Genomic DNA, 15235 nt, shown 5'->3' on the forward strand with positions numbered 1-15235 from the left:
TTTCAGCAAGCCTCAGGATAGCAGGATCTGCAAAATGCTCACCCCACTTGACCCAAGGATGCCCCTCCTTAAGAAGTAGCCCTTGGGAAACAATGCCAGGGATGAGTGAAAACTTATACATAAGGACATTCCCGTGAGGAAAAATGAATAGCCCAACCAATAAGAACTCTTGAAATAAAAATAAAATACTGTGATGAGATACTATAAAAGTCTCAGTTTTACAGCTGAATTGCATCACAAAATGTTCGTAACACGTTCACGGAACAAAGCGGGCACAACACACAACCCGTGCATATACGGTATTTGTACCCGGCTGGAACAAAGATGGGGCTGAACTGCGGCAGCATTTAGGAAAGGTGGCCTTGGGGTGGTGGGATATCGGTTGGTGATTTTTATTTTATTCTTATGTTGGTACGTATTTTTCAAAATTTCTAAAATGCACTTGAGCTCTTTTTATAAGCAGAGCAACCATAGTAATGATCACTTTTGAAAGATCTGAACTAGGTGCTAGGAGACCGGGATTCTCAGCCTGGCTTGACCGTCAGCCTGCTATTTGACAAGCTTGTCACCTCGGATCTCGGGAGCCCAGGTCTCCTTATCTGTAGGATGAGACCAATCACCCTCTCTACCTGCTTCATGGGACGACGCCATGTGGATCTAACAAGATGCAGAAAGCGCTCTATGGCCTCGAGAAACATCCTGAGCAACACCATGACACAGACACAGACTCGTGGCTGAGCCTGCGTGCCCCCAGCCCCTTTTCCTGCCCCCACTCTAATCCAGGCCTCACCTGTGGTGAACGGCAGGGTCCTGGCCGAGGTCTCTGAGCTGGGCAGGATGCGGGCCTGGCTGGCAGGCTCTGGGGTTGGCAGTGAGGCAGGTGCAGCTGGGGACGACTGAGCCCTGGACAGGGGCCGGTGACTGCCCTGGGCCAGGGAAAGCAGCACAGAGTCCCCAGTTCCTCCCCGCGGAAGCCGCCCAGCCAGTCGCTGCTGCTCCCAGAGGAACACCTGAGGGACATAGGGGGCCTCAGATTCAGGTCTCAGGATTCTGCTCCCTCTGCTTCTGCCCAAGGTCTCAGAAACCTTCAGGCAGGACCCTTTCAGGAGAGATTCCACGATGCCTCCAGCCCTGCTCCCTGGCTGGGCTCTGGCCTTTGATCTCTGAACCCTCTGCCCCCACCAACGCCCCCAAAGATTTGCAGCCCACAATGACCATGCTGTTCCACCACAGCTCCCTGGAGAAGTCTTGGGGCTCCAAGGCCAGAACCCAGGTAAGGAGCCTTGGGCCAAGTGCCCAAGGACACAGGGACCTGCATGAGCCATTGCACATGTGTAGACTATCACCACGTGCCATGGGCTGAATTGTGTCCCCCCACTTCCTGTTGAACCCCTGGCCCAGTACCTCAGAACGTGACCTGATTTGGAGATAGGGTGTTTACAGAGGTAATCAAGTTAAAATGAGGTCATTAGGGTGAGCCTTAATTCAATATGACTTCTGTTCTTATAAAAAGAGGAAATGTGTACACAGACAGCCGTAGAGGGAAGACGATGTGAAGACTCAGAAAGAAGATGGCCATCTACGGCCGAGGAGACAGGCCCAAAGCAGCCCCTTTCCTCACGGCCCTCGGAAGGAACCAACTCTGTGGACACCTTGATCTCGGACTTCCAGCCCCCAGATCTGTGAGACGACGTATTTCTGTTGTTGAAGTTTGTAGTACGGCTGCACTAGCAAATGCACACCCCATGGCTCGACTCACACTGTGAGAGCGCCCTGGCTGAAGCGCTTGAGCCCAGCTCTGCCCCATTCTCTGTCCTAGCCGCCTCCCTGGACACGGCCCAAAGGGTCACAGGGGAGAGGTAATGAGCAGGAATGTGCATGGCTCCATGAAAGCCCAGCCTCACTGCTGCGCAAGGGACATGGCTGCACCCTGAGACTGCCAGGCTGCCAGAGCGTGCGTGTAGGAGGATGTATGCGTGTGCACGCACACATGTATGCACGCACGTGTGAATGGATGTGTGTACGGGTGTGTGCACCTGCACCCTGGTGTGGATCTGGTGAGGTAACCATGGGTCCCAGAGTGGTCTCCCACACTGATAACCTAGCTCCCTCCCCTCCATCTATGCCAGGCCCCAGAGTCTCCCAGCCACACCTTCTCAGGGACACAGGCACGGCCATACCTGCTGGTGCTGCTGGAGAGGAACAGGGCCTCTGGCTTCGTGCTGCCCATGGCTTGACTCCCTGTGTTCCAGGCCGTCATCCCCCACCGGCCCCACTGCCCCACCATCCGTCTCTAGGTCCTCAGCTGAGGGTATCTGCCGCAGTCGGGGCTTCTCACTTGGCTTGGCTGGCCTCTGGGGAGGGGAGATGCCCACTGAGAAGCCATGCGGGGATTCAAGGTGTACAGTGGGCCGTGGTGGGCCAGGCTGGCTGGCCACTCATCTTGCTGGGACTTTAGCAGCTCTTGGCCTTCAGGAGCCATATCCTCTCTCTGGCCCACCAGATCTTCACCCTTCCTAAGCCTCCCTTCTTTCAGCCCCAGGGGCCCAGTTAAGCAACCCCTCATCACCTCCCCTACCCAGTTCCCCTCACCTTGATCAGCTGGACGTGAGGTTTGAGCCGGTCCAGGCGGGGCTGCAGGGGGCCCAGCAGTGGGGGGGCGGTGGCACTTGGGGGCAGGGGCTCTGAGCGGGTCCGGCTTAGTGGCCGGTGGAGGCCTGACCCAGAGAGCCGCTCGGTGGTCAGTAAGGACTGGGCAAAGTGGAAGGGCAGGGGCAGAAGCCCAGGCACTGGAAAGAATGGGGTGGGGGTGGGGCATAAGGAGAGAACCAAAGGGAGGAATAGAAGGAAGCAAAGGCACGGGGTGGTGGGGGGGCAGGGACTCAGCGGGGAGACACGTAGGATGGGGGTGCTGCAGAGGGGTGGGAAGGAAGGGACCCTTCCCGGGCTTGGCCCTGAGCAGGATGCAGGGACCAGCCCCTCCCCTGGAGAAGTCTGGGAACTTACCAGTCAGCAGGGGCGTGTGAGACACTGAGGGATCCAGGAGGAGAATGGGCTGTAGTCGAGAGGACAAGGGGCCTCCAGACTCGGACTCCAGGCTATGGGGCAGGAAGAGGGGAGCATGCGGGCTCCCCAGGACCGGCCCCCGAGGGCCCAGAGTTGGATGGGTCCTGCGGTCAGCATCAGCCTGGAGAGAGGTAGGGAGAAGTCACAGGGGGGAAGATCCCTCACAGAGCAGTGAGAGTGCCAGGGTGAGGTGGTAGGAGAAGGGAGCGACCGAAGCTGGGGGCTTGCAGTGGGGGAGGGCGCCTCAGCCACTCACCCTGGCAGGGGCAGGAAGCCCCAGCGTGATTGCGGGCAGCAAGGACACAGTCGGCAAGGCGAACGGGGCCAGAGAGGTCTCCTGCAGCCGCAGCCGCTGGCCCAAGAGCGCCTGCCATGAGGAGCAGGGCAGGGGTCACCGGTCCCAGACCTCTACCTCTGGGCATTCCTTCCCCAGAACCCCCAGGAGGCTCCAGTCCAGGCTGCCCAGACCCTATGGCCCCAGCTCGGTCAGGGCTGCTTGCTGAGAAGAAGGCGGAGCCTCAGAACTGCCTCCCCCCACCCCCTTGAGAGCCCAGCCCAGCAAGGCCTTACCTCCGAGCCCAGGACAGGGTTGGGGCCTTGCTCGCTGTCATTGGGGGAGCTGCACCCTGACGCTGGTGTGCTGCTGCTACTGGGGGAGGAGTCTGGGGCAGGAGGGAAGCACAGTCAGAGGCCAAGCGTGGCCAGAACAGGGCCAGTCCCCCTTCCCCAATGGGGCTTCTACTTCCCGCTTTCTTCCCAGAAGGGCAGGAAGAAGGTAGACCACTAGTCTCCAGTGCCTTTGGACACTTCTTGAAGGCACCCCTTCTTCTGGGCAGATGTCAGCTTAGCCAACGGTGCAGGGGCTGGCCACTCACCCCCCTGGCAAGTGTGTGGGACACATCCTATACGATCATGCACACTAGCCCTGTCTGGGTGGGACCTGACCCAAAGGGAGAACACCGGCCCCCTCTGCTCACCCTGCTGGCCCTTACCACCAAGGGGCTCTGCAGGCCGCCGCCGGAGACTAGGTGGGGCGCTCTCCTTTCTGAGCAGTGGATTCTTCCTCCGCTCCAGGGACTTCTTGGGCTTGTAGCGCAGCTTCAGGTTGGGCTCAGAGACTGTGGGAGCACCAGCGTTACTCAGCCCCACACCACCCTCCCCCCAGTCACCTCTGAGTGAAGGTGAGAGAAGGCAGTGCCAGGGAGAAAGCCGCTGTGGGCTGACCTTCTGCTGCCCAGCCAGGCCCTCCCACCATCCACGTTCCCAGCCCATGTCCAAAGCCCTGACCCTTTAACTCTGCTAGAAGGTCTCCCCCTGCCTGTCCCACTCACCTGTCTTTCGGAGAGGGAAGTGTTCTGGGGGGTCATTGGGCAGGCTGGGAACAGGGGGCAGAAAGGTGCTGAGCATAGAGCGAGCAGCGCCTTCTGTCTCCAAGGGCTCGAGAGTTCTGTGGAGTGAAGGCATAGGTTGCTGCAGAGGGGCGGGGAGGCCGGGAGGCCTGGCAGCCCAAGGCTCTGCAGGGGCTCTTGCTGAGCTGGGGCCCCCAGGACCTGCTAGGGGAAGCAGCAGCAGCAGCCGACAGGGCCAGGCACTGTGTGGCGGACAAGAACAGGGGCCATCTCCAGGTGGCAGCATCGGGCCACCGTTCCTACAGGCAGCCTGCAACGCAGGCCTCAGATCTAGGCATAGGAGCCAGGGTCCCAGGGCTTAAGTCCCAGTCACCCTGGGCCCTCTTTGTCTCCTTTTTTTTTTTTTATGTTTTATTTGTTTCTAGGAGAGAGAGAGAGAGAGAGACAGCGTGAGCAGGGGAGGGTCAGAGAGAGAGGGAGTCACAGACTGAAACAGGCTCCAGGCTCTGAGCTGGCAGTCAGCACAGAGCCCGACGCGGGGCTCGAACCCACGAACCGCGAGATCATGACCTAAGCGAAAGTCGGACACCTAACCGACTAAGCCACCCAGGCGCCCCTGGGCCCTTTGTCTTCTATAGGAGAAACCTGCTCTAGGAATCAGGATTTTTTTGTGCTTAGGGTAAGTTATAGAGGAAAGGGACTCGTGTATGGAAGAAAAAAGGCAGCGTGGTATGTCGGGGTGGGGGTGAGGGAGTAGGACAGGCTTCAGGTGGGGTGAGGAGAGATGACTCAAGGAGAAAAGGGGGCAGCTGTCAGGTGGGGGCGGGGCTTGGGGGCAGCATTATAAATAGAGGCGGGTGGAGGGTAAAGGGTCAGATGATGGGCAGCTGGGAGGGAGGCGGGAGGGTACAAGCGTGCACAAGCTGAAACGTAGGGGAGAGACGGCAAGGATGCGGGGGAGCCGGGGGGCGGGAGTTACCTGTAGGGAATGCTGGGGCTGTTGGGATGGACTGTTCTCTCTAGGGCTGCCTGCTGCTTCTTTAGAATCACCTCCGCCAGCTTCTGCTTGACCACACTGCTAGCTACGGCACCTATGGGGGTGGGAAATCATGAGTGGGCTGGCCGGTGGCCTCCCTGCCGCATCCTCTGCCCACTGCGCTGTCCACACTCCTAGTACGAAGCGGCCACGGACCACTAAGGCGACGGCGAAGCCGGTGGCCCCACCCCTTCTGCGAAGCCCCGCCCACATTCTCCCGCAGAGCCACCCCAGCCCTCGCGGGCCCGTCCTTACTTCGCTTGCTCTTGTCCTTATTGAGAAGCTGCCGCAACTCTTGCTCCTGCTGCCCCACCTGCAACTGGGGCACCGGCGTGTCCATTGGGAGCTGTGGACAGGGCCGGCCGCCCAGGAGGCGGCNCGGGGGGCGGGGCTCGAGGCCGCTGCGGGTGCGGGGAGCTGACTTTACCCGCATGGGTTCCGCGGAGCGCTGCGGCAGGCCCGCCGCGAAGAGCAGGTGGTGGTGCAGGTGCTGGGGGTGCTGCAGGGCCAGCAGCGCCGGCTCCGGCGGGGGCTCCACTGGGGGCCGCTGGCCCACCCGCAGGTCCATGGGCTGGGGCTGAGGGCCTGGCGTGTCCGCTGGGGGCCTGGGGCGGCCTGAGGGCACACAGGGCAGGGTCGGCGGGCCAGTTTGAGGGGGAAGGTTAGAGCCTAAGCAGCCTCCTCCAGGCCCCCTTGACAAGGGCAAAAAACACCCTCAGGTGTCTTTTCCTCCCTTCCACCCTCACCGAGGTCCCATGAGATCCAGAAGAGAGGGGGTCACGTAACCAAACACGGCTGGGCTATTGAGGTAGCGCTCAGATGGAGCCTTCGGACTCCAAGGACGGTGCTTCTCCACTAAATATGCTGCCTTTCCAGAGCAGGGGCTGGGTGCTGGGGGGATTGAGTGACGGGCTGCAAGCCCTAAGGGGGAACATTCTGGGCCCTGCCATCTCCTTCTCTTCTTCCCCAACGGAATCAAGATTTTGGCCAGGCTGCCCCCTAATGAACTGCACTCAACACAGCTATCTGCCCCCACCCCGGCAAACCATCCCCTTTGTTGAGCTGCAAGCCCTAGAGGGTCTCACAGGCTCTTTCAGCTGCCATCCTCCCGGACTCTATCCCGGGCCACAAGATAAAGAGGCAGTGCCTTGAACCTGCGGCCAGCTTTGGCCCACCGTCCTGAGCCTGCACAGCCCTATTCGCAGGGCTGTGTCCTCAGCTCCCAGGACCTATCTGCCCAGGTGGCTTGCCCTCCAGGCCAGCTCTGGGCCTGGCACCATGACAACTGCAGGCTCGGCCGCCACTTCTGGAGTGCCCTCTGCACCCATGCCACGAGTAGCTTCCCAAGGCCGTGGGTGCCAGACCTATTTATAACTAGCCACCAGACCCGGTTGTGTGCCCACACAGCTGGCCAGGCCAGGCTGCAGATGCTCAGAGGTGAAGTGTCTGCAGGGCAATTATTCTGGAGAAAGGGAAGCAGGTGGGGGTGAGAGCAGGTGCCCTAGGACAGTGCACAAGTGGGGGAATGTTTCTGGAGAGGCCTCCTTCAGCTCAGCTAATGCAAGACATCCCACATCAGGGCAGCCACAGCTGGGCCCAAGGCTAAGGGGGACTGGAAGGCACATGACAAAGCACCAGCCGAGGAGTCAGGGAACACAGTCTCCAGGCCCAACTCAACCATTACTACTCATTATCTTAAATCTGTGGCACATGTGCACACATGTCTGCAAAACCCTTTCGAAAGCCCTCATAGGCCCTGGGGGATTTTGCTATTGCTTTTCCATTATCCCAACTGTGGAGACTGAGGCTCAGGTGAAAGGACCTCTCCAAAGCCACCCAGGAAAGAGGGACAGTGAGCATGGGTCCTGGTCCCACCAAGGCCACTGCTCCAGCTCTATTCTCCCATGGACTTTCAGGAAGTCACCAGCCCTCATCGAAGTTTCTCACTGGACGAAGGAAGAGGAGTTTGCAGTAGGTTGCTGCTAAGGGGCACCTGCTTTAACTTTCTCTGACCTGGGAGATGGAGATGGGCAGGGAGGTGCCCACCATGACTCTCCGGATACTAAGAGACCAGAGGGGACGGCTGTGCACCCTGATATACCCCCATGGCAGGCAATGCACGGCTTCTGTGTCCCCAACCCTTGTTCGTGCATCTACCCAGGGAAGCCAGATTCTCATTCTGGTGGAGTCTAGGCCTCTGATGCTAACACACGCCTGCCAGGAAGGGTCTCAGTCCTCCCACATCTGGTGTCCCGACTTCCTGGGCTGACCCCCTGATGATGCAAGAGGGACCTCAGGGAACCCGAGGCAGGCCACAGGACACGGGACTAGCTGCTTCAGCCTCTCACAGCCTGAGAGGGCCATCCCTCACCCTGAGCAGAAGGCAGCTGAGAACGTGGGAGGGGGTTGGCTGGCAACCCTGATAACACCTGTGAGGGTCACTTAGCACATGAGGGTCTCCACAGTCTGCTGCTAAGCTGGCTCCTCGTTGTCTCCTACATCTCAACATGAGCCTTGATCTCAGCCATCAGCTCCTGTCCTGTCACAAGCCCAAGTACATTCTGTCCTCAGAGCTTTTGCTCCCAATGATCCCCCCTGGCGGTACCGTCCTCACCCCTCAGATTCTCCTTTTCCAAATCCTACCCTTCCAAGTCCGGCTGGAATCTTCCCTCTTCCCGGGACTCAGCCCAGAGCCCATGTCCCTCCCTCCTCTGGACTCCAATCATGTTGGCAGCTCTGTGCCCTATAAGCACAGCGTGGGCAGGTACCATCGGAGTTAAGCTCCAAGGGCAGGAACTTGATTTTGTTTACTTCTCACTATCCCAGCACCTAGAACAGTACTTAGCACATGACAGAAACCCACTAAGTACTGGCTGAAACGACAAATAAATCTCTGTATCTGCCCCCCAAAATGCCTAGGAAGGTACCCTGGCACAGAGATGGGGTTCATAAATGTTTCTATTTCTTTTCCCAATTTCTGTATTTTTTAAAGAAATTACATGTCTAGGGGCACCGGGGTGGCTGTCAGTTGAGTGTCCAACTTCAGCTCGGGTCATGATCTCGCCATTTGTGAGTTCAATCCCTATGTCGGGCTCTGTGCTGACAGCTCAGAGCCTGGAGCCTGCTTCGGATTCTGTGTCTCCCTCTCTCTCTGCTCCTCCCCCACCTGCACTCTGTCTCTCTCTCTCAAAAATAAATATTAAAAAAAAATTACATGCCTAGGAGGACTATATGACAATAGGTGGTGAATTTAATGTTTCTTGAATGAAGGGATGAATTCAATCAGTTGTCTCTCGTTTGGCACTGATCACATACTACATTCTCCTATTACTTCCCTTTTTATTGGTGTGTCCGGTCTCCCCAACCTGCCTGTAAGCTTTCGGACAACTGGGACTGAGGCACAGAGGATCCCTGGACTTCATTTCTCCCCACCATGTGTAACTATTAGGCATCAGGTACCCAGCAGGGACTCTGCGGAAGCTGGCTGAGGCTAAGGGGGGAGGGACAGCCCTAGCCTGGACACGGGCACATCCTAGATCAGAGCACAGAGGATGCCCTGGCACAGCCAAAGAGCAGACGAGGCAAGGAGAAGTGAGAGAACAAAGGAGAGGGGACCACCCCACCCGTCTAAGCAGCGGAAGACACCTTTCCATCTTGCAGGGCCCGTGTGAGGTCGGAAGCCAACAAACAAGAATACGGCGCCTCGCCCAGAGCCTCATGTGAGGCAGGGGTCTGAGTATAAACATTAGCTTCCTACTTGCCTTCCTGTTTCACTGCAGCCAGCAAGGACAAGAAGAGCATCCTGCCTTTCCTTTTCCTGTTGTGCTTCCTAGCAATGGGATCAGCCTAGATCCGAAGCTGCCTCTTATCCCACTCCTCACCCCACCCCTTCACCACCTCCGCCCCCACCCTCAGACCCGCCCCTCCCAAGCCGCTGGCCCATCAGCCAGCGACCCTGCCCCTCTTGTGTCCTTTCCATCCTCACTCCCCACCACGGAATTCCTCGGGCCTGACTCTTACCTGTGCCAGGAGGACTGGGGCAGTGGGCACCCGGGCTCACCTGGGTCCCATCTGTAGAGAGAAGAGAGAGGGCATGAAGGGGCTGCAGGGGAGGGGCTGAGCGGGCCAGGCCACACAGGCTGCCTGCCGTTGCAGGAGGCCCCACTCGGGCTTGAGCGCTCCCAAACCTGGCACCTGCACCAGCAGCTAACTGAAAAACAAGGGCTCCGCCCCATTCCTTTCCTCGACTTCCCCGTGCAGAATGAGAACACTCGCCAGCCCTCCCTTCCTCATCCAACTCCCCCAGTGACTCAGAGATCCCAGCCTGCTGGAGACCAGTCCACAGTGGGCCCAAGGAGCCCCGAGTTCCCCCAACAGTGCACTCAGCCCTCCTGGCTGTGCTCAGACACCACCCCCCTAGGGCCCGGGCTCCCACACCCCAGATGCAAGGAGGGCTGGGAGGCGAGGCGGCCAGAGGTGGGAGAGCATGGCTGCTGGGGCTGGCAGGAGGGAGATGGGGAGAAGCTGGCCCAGAGAAGGGTAGCTGGGGGCTGCTCAGAGGCCTCCCGGGTGGGAGCAGATAGGAGCAGATGGAAATGGGGAGGCTTCCACAGTCAGGGAGGGACTGGAGGGACTGGCCTGAAGATCAAGTCAGAAATGGTGGGAGCTGTGAAGTAGTGCGTCTGGAGGGCATGGCCTGAGGACCCCACATTAGGAATCCCTTTGCTCTTGCTGCCCTGTCCTGTGTCTTGCAGCCTCTGTTCCCCCAGAGAAAAGAACCTCTCAGCCTTTTCTTTTTGGATAACCTGAAATAGAAGTCTTTCCTTTTGGGAACGGTCACCTCTCCCAGGCTCATAAGCCCAGCCCAGAGCCCCCCTAAACCCCCGGTCCCATTCAGAACCCATGAAACTCCATGGTGGGGCCTGAGCTGGTCAGCAGCAGAAAGGCCCTGAGGAACCCTGAGGCCCACTGGGGTAGGCAAAGATAGCTCAGATCCGAGGTCACCTGTCCAGGATGGACACCTTTCCCTTCTGCTATCCCAGCTCAGAGCCGAGAGGACAGGAAGGCCATCTGAAAGGGGCCCACAGAAGACCTCCTCAGGCCAGAAGCAGGGCAGAAGAGATATTTTATGAATAGCAACTGGCGGGTGCTGCTCTTTTGGGTCTGTGTTGAAGGGGCAGCCATAGTTCCTCTTCCAGAAGCTGAAAAAAGGAGAACTCCCTGCAGGCAGGCACGGCTGGGGGAGGGGGGAACTCCAGGCACAGGGAGCCTCCCACCACTGTCCCCAAACGCTAGTGCCACATGATCCAGACGGTAGGGAGAGGCCAGTCCACCCATCCAAAGTCTGCATAGCACAAGTCGATGGGCTTCCTCACGAAATTCACCCTGACCTCCCTCCTGCTCCCTTCCCAGAGCACCCACTCGGTGTCCACTACCTCAGCACTCCACCAGTCACGGTCTCCATGCTATGGAAGCCGCGCTCATCTGCACCTAACACCTTGCTGGGCACGTGACAGGCTCTGTTAGGAATGAGTGACTCAAATGCGATGGCTCCCCTGGCCCCCTGCCAAGGACGTGGCATGAGTATTTCTCAAGGCCTGTGAGCCCCAAAGAACACTGGTGTGGGAGGCAGCACCCCCTCCTAGAACACAGTAACCCCCACCCTAGGCTCTCTTAGGACCTCTCCTTTCTTCTGCAGAACCTGGCCTGCAGAACCTCTCCTACCTCCTCTCAGTCCCTGCCTGAGGGCTGGTCGGTGGCAATCACATTCGGGAGCAGAGCCAAGCCCTGCTCCCCTGGTAACCATGGATTCAGGACACCATGCACTCGCTGGATAGGAGAAAAACTAATGGCCCTGAACTCTGTAGTGTTTGTTACCGGGCCCAAAAGGGATGTTTTGTGATGATGATCTATGATATAAACCCTGTTCAGAAAAGCTGGGAGCATGCATGCATGTGTGTGCGTACGTTGCCAACGGCGGCTGCTTCCAAAAGCAATTCCTGGAAAAAGTTCTGCTTCTCCCCCAACTCCCTGGCTCTGTGCTGATGGCCGATGAGTGCAGAAGAGCCCAAAGCCACAGAGAGAAGACCTGTGGGGCAGCTCTCCCGTGTCCCAGAGAGAGGAACGGTATCTAAGAGCACCCGGCTAATAGCTGAACTAAAACCAGGAAGTGTGTATCCCACGGCCCAGGCTTGGCAATGATTTGGGGGACCCTTCATCTCCTTGTCCCTTCTCAGGGTGCTGTTGCCACCAGTCTGGGGCCAGACAAATGAAATCAGGACTAAGTGGACCCGACAGCCTGAGAACACTGCCTCGGCCTGGATGCATTTCCACAAGCTCCCAGCCAGGTGGACAACTCTGCGTCCCGGATTCCTAGCTACCCTCCCCACCGCATTTCTCCCTTCTTTGGAAGCAACCACCATCAGACCGAAGGGGCAGTTTCCTAGGCACCGAGCGCCTGAGCCTACCTTCCCAAACCAGATCACCTGACCACAGAGGCCCCCAAATCCTGCCCCAGTGGGTCCACCCCGGCCCTCTGCACCACCCCCCCAGAGCAGACACAAAGGCCACCCTTCTGTCCCCTGAGCACCTGTGCAAGCTGGTCTCCCACTCCTATCTGGTTGGCCTGAGCCTCACCTGTCCCACACATGTGATTGTGCCCCAGGGTGTGTACAAGGTGGCTGGAAACTTGAGCCCTGCCTGCTCGCCTGCTCTCCTAGGTATTTTAGGCCCTTTGTCAGGGAAGATGGCTTCCCCAGCACTGCCACCCAGAAGCCCCCCGCCAATGCCTCTGCTGTCTTTGGTGAGGCTGTCACTATCCACTAGCTGAATAGGAGCAGCAGGAAGGCCTGGGCCCCAGGAAGCAAGAGGAAAGCGGGAAGCGGCAGGAGGCCCGGTCCTGGGTTCAGGGCTGACTCCCTCCACAGCCCACACTGCCGCTCCGGTTCTGTTTCTCCAACACAAGCTGGACAAAGCTAGGCTCTGCATGGGGGCTGGCAGAGAGGATGAAAGCTGGGGGTGAAATGGCCTCAGGAAGATCCAAGAATAAACAAACACGAGAAAGAACATCAGGGTTGCCAAGCCCTTCTGCCGCAAGTGAGGGCTGAGCACGAAGGAGAAGCGCTTCTCAAAGGCATTCGGGTCACAGAATCTGAGAACATCAGGAGCTGACGGGGCTTCAGAGATTATTGAGGCCAACCCTCTCACTTCACAGAGGAGGAAAAAGAGAGGGGAAGGGGCTAGGTCACAGTCACCCAGCAGGTGAGTGGTACAGCCCGGCCATACCAGGGCAGGGGAAACCCACAAAGTGAATCCCAAATGCAGGCACGAAGTACTTGCATGTGAGTCACTGCCCCAGGGGTCGAAGAGATGGAAACATGAATGAAACCTGGTTCTCACTTTCAAGGAGTTTAAAATACAGCCCACAATTTTTAAAAAAAATAAAAAGTAGACTACTTGCAGATACTAAAAAAGTTTAGTCTCAAAAGGTAAAAGACAAAAACATTCTCAGTCATCCAACTCCCAAGAAATCCCTTAAAATCAACCCTTTTTAAAAGTTCTCTCTCCCCCACCTTCCAGAAATTCTTACTCATTATTAATTCTATTGCTCACTATCTTGGCAGTAAGCTGCTTATTGCTCAGAATTATCCAGAACCCAGGGGGCTGCACACTGGCTCGAAACTCCTGCCATATAAAGTGAGGAAAGTAAGGGTCCACAGCAGCACAGAGGACATTGGCTTTGAAGTCAGATGATGTGGGTTCAGACTCTGGTCCCGCAGTGATGCGCAGAGGGACAGGGACACAATGTAAGCTGTCAAGCCTTGGCCAACCCATTGGTAATGGTAATAAGAATATCTACTTGGGGGGCGCCTCGGTGGCTCAGTCCATTAAGCATCCTTCAGGTCAGGTCATGATCTCACAGTTCCAGAGTTCAGAGTCCCGAGTCCCATACCAGGCTCTGCTATCTGCATGGAGCCTGCTTCAGATCCTCTGTCCCTCTCTCTTTGCCCTTCCCCTGCTCTTTCTCTCAAAAATAAATAAACATTAAAAAAAAAAGAATACTGTATCTACTTGGAAGTGGTCATCTGAGGTTAGCAACACTGTGTAGGTGGTTACTGTTTTTATCCCCACTACACAGATCAGTAGACTGAGGCCCAGCGGTATTAAAGAACTTGTCTGAAGTCACATCACATGGATGTGGTTCAGCTGGGACTCGGCAGGCAATCGGGCCAGGCAATCGGGCTCCAGAATCCATGTTGTCAAACAATACCTTCCAGCGCTCTCCACAACACCTCCACTCCAGCAGGCCGGTAGGTAGGGAGCAAATGCGGGACTTGCTGGGCACAGGGAAAACTCACAGCGCCCCACAGAGACCAGTACCAGCAGTAAACCCCAGCCCTGAGAGAGCAAGAGCTGCCCATTTCATCTCTGGGGCCCCTTGAAGACAGTCCTGAAGAATCACTTATAGACAGCCACTGCTGACTTTGAAGATTCCAAGCCATGATTTCGGACTGCATGTGGGAACGCGGGGCTGGTGACAGACTGGGGTCTTAGACGAGCATCGGCCTCATCTTCCCTGCTCTCCACTGCCCGCTACGTCCTTTCTCTAGGAGTTCCCAAGTCCCTCTGAGACTGTCAAGGGCGTCCCAAAGCAAGCTCTGCTGGGCAGACAGAGGGGCCAGCAGGTTGGGCTCACAGGTGAGTGGCCTGGGCCGCGCCCTGCCCGGACAAAGGCCCCCTGTCAGCCCCCTGCTGAGGGGGCAGAGACCCTGCAGCTGGCAGCTGTAGGCCACGCAGGAGGCTGGATGTGAGGCCACAGGCCGGCCTTCCCGCCCCCGCGGTGAGCGTGCCCCTTTCCCCTCGCCTGGGGCCCTGGGGCAGCTATTTTTAGCTCTTGACACCTGGGTATTTTGCAGCCGCAGGATGTCCGGTTTGGAGACTCTTTCTGGGAATCCCACATGCGGCTGTTGTAAACAGCCCCACGCAGCGGTGGCCCGAGCTGGGAGCCGGCACCCCCCCCTTCTGCTGTTTGAGATGAATCAAACAGGAAGCAGACGTAACCATGGCAGCGGCAGCTCGAGCTCCCTGGGGGTGGGAAAGCGTCCTTCCTGGCTCCTTGCCCCCGGTCCAGGTCCTCTATTCCACCCCATGGCCTCCCCTCCCAGCCTGAGACCTGCTGGATGCTGAGGCAGGGGGAGCTGAGCCTCCAAGCTGTGTGAGACGGGCACTCTCTGGGGAGCCCCACTATCCTCTGGCAAAGAGAACCCGGGGCTCCTCCCAGCCCTGCCCACCTCCGGGAGCCTCCAGGACCACCACTCAGTCTTCCCTGCCTGTCTTGGTAAAGGGGCAGAGGTGGGGGCAGAGCTGCTGGCTCAGGGTGGCCGGACTCGGAGGGCCTGCATCCACTTCCGGTCACCCACAGCCTTCTCCTTACAGCCAGGCCTGCCCCGAGCACCCAGGGAATTCCTGAGCTAGCAGGATCAGCCCCCTGGTCAGACTGCCTTAGGGTTTCTCAGATCCTGAAAGCCCTCAAAGGCCAAGTTCCCACTTACCCTCATTCCCCTGTTCCAGCAGCTCCAATCCCTGAGATAGGAAGTTCACCATGGTATCTAACCACCATCTTTCCTATCATAAGCAAAACATCCTGAGCAGGCAAGATGGGGGCCCCATCTGTAATGTGGGGAGAGGAGTGGAGGTTCTGGCAGCTTCTGCCTCTGTCTCTCCCCTCCCCCAGCCCCTGCCGCCCCACTTAGACCAGCTGCTCCCTCTTAGCAGCCAGCCCCAG

General features: G+C 57.9%; 1 protein-coding gene across 1 annotated transcript in view; it reads right to left on the reverse strand.

The window, feature by feature from the left end:
- Positions 1-15019, reverse strand: part of HDAC7 (histone deacetylase 7) — a 25349-nt gene extending 10330 nt beyond the window's left edge. Inside the window, exons 1-13 of the mRNA XM_077753260.1 lie at positions 15003-15019; positions 9472-9522; positions 5879-6066; positions 5707-5797; positions 5395-5506; positions 4398-4513; positions 4059-4184; positions 3637-3728; positions 3323-3433; positions 3007-3187; positions 2593-2789; positions 2181-2354; positions 791-1010 (exon numbers count right to left, since the gene is read on the reverse strand). Of these exons, the coding sequence (XP_077609386.1) occupies positions 791-1010; positions 2181-2354; positions 2593-2789; positions 3007-3187; positions 3323-3433; positions 3637-3728; positions 4059-4184; positions 4398-4513; positions 5395-5506; positions 5707-5797; positions 5879-6019 (1561 nt within the window). The 5' untranslated portion in view covers positions 6020-6066; positions 9472-9522; positions 15003-15019. The remainder of the gene's footprint in view (positions 1-790; positions 1011-2180; positions 2355-2592; positions 2790-3006; positions 3188-3322; positions 3434-3636; positions 3729-4058; positions 4185-4397; positions 4514-5394; positions 5507-5706; positions 5798-5878; positions 6067-9471; positions 9523-15002) is intronic.
- Positions 15020-15235: the final 216 nt, after the last annotated feature.

The sequence above is a fragment of the Crocuta crocuta genome, unplaced genomic scaffold (genome assembly GCF_008692635.1).
Source record: "Crocuta crocuta isolate KB4526 unplaced genomic scaffold, BGI_CrCroc_1.0 scaffold30, whole genome shotgun sequence".
Lineage (NCBI taxonomy): Eukaryota > Metazoa > Chordata > Mammalia > Carnivora > Hyaenidae > Crocuta > Crocuta crocuta.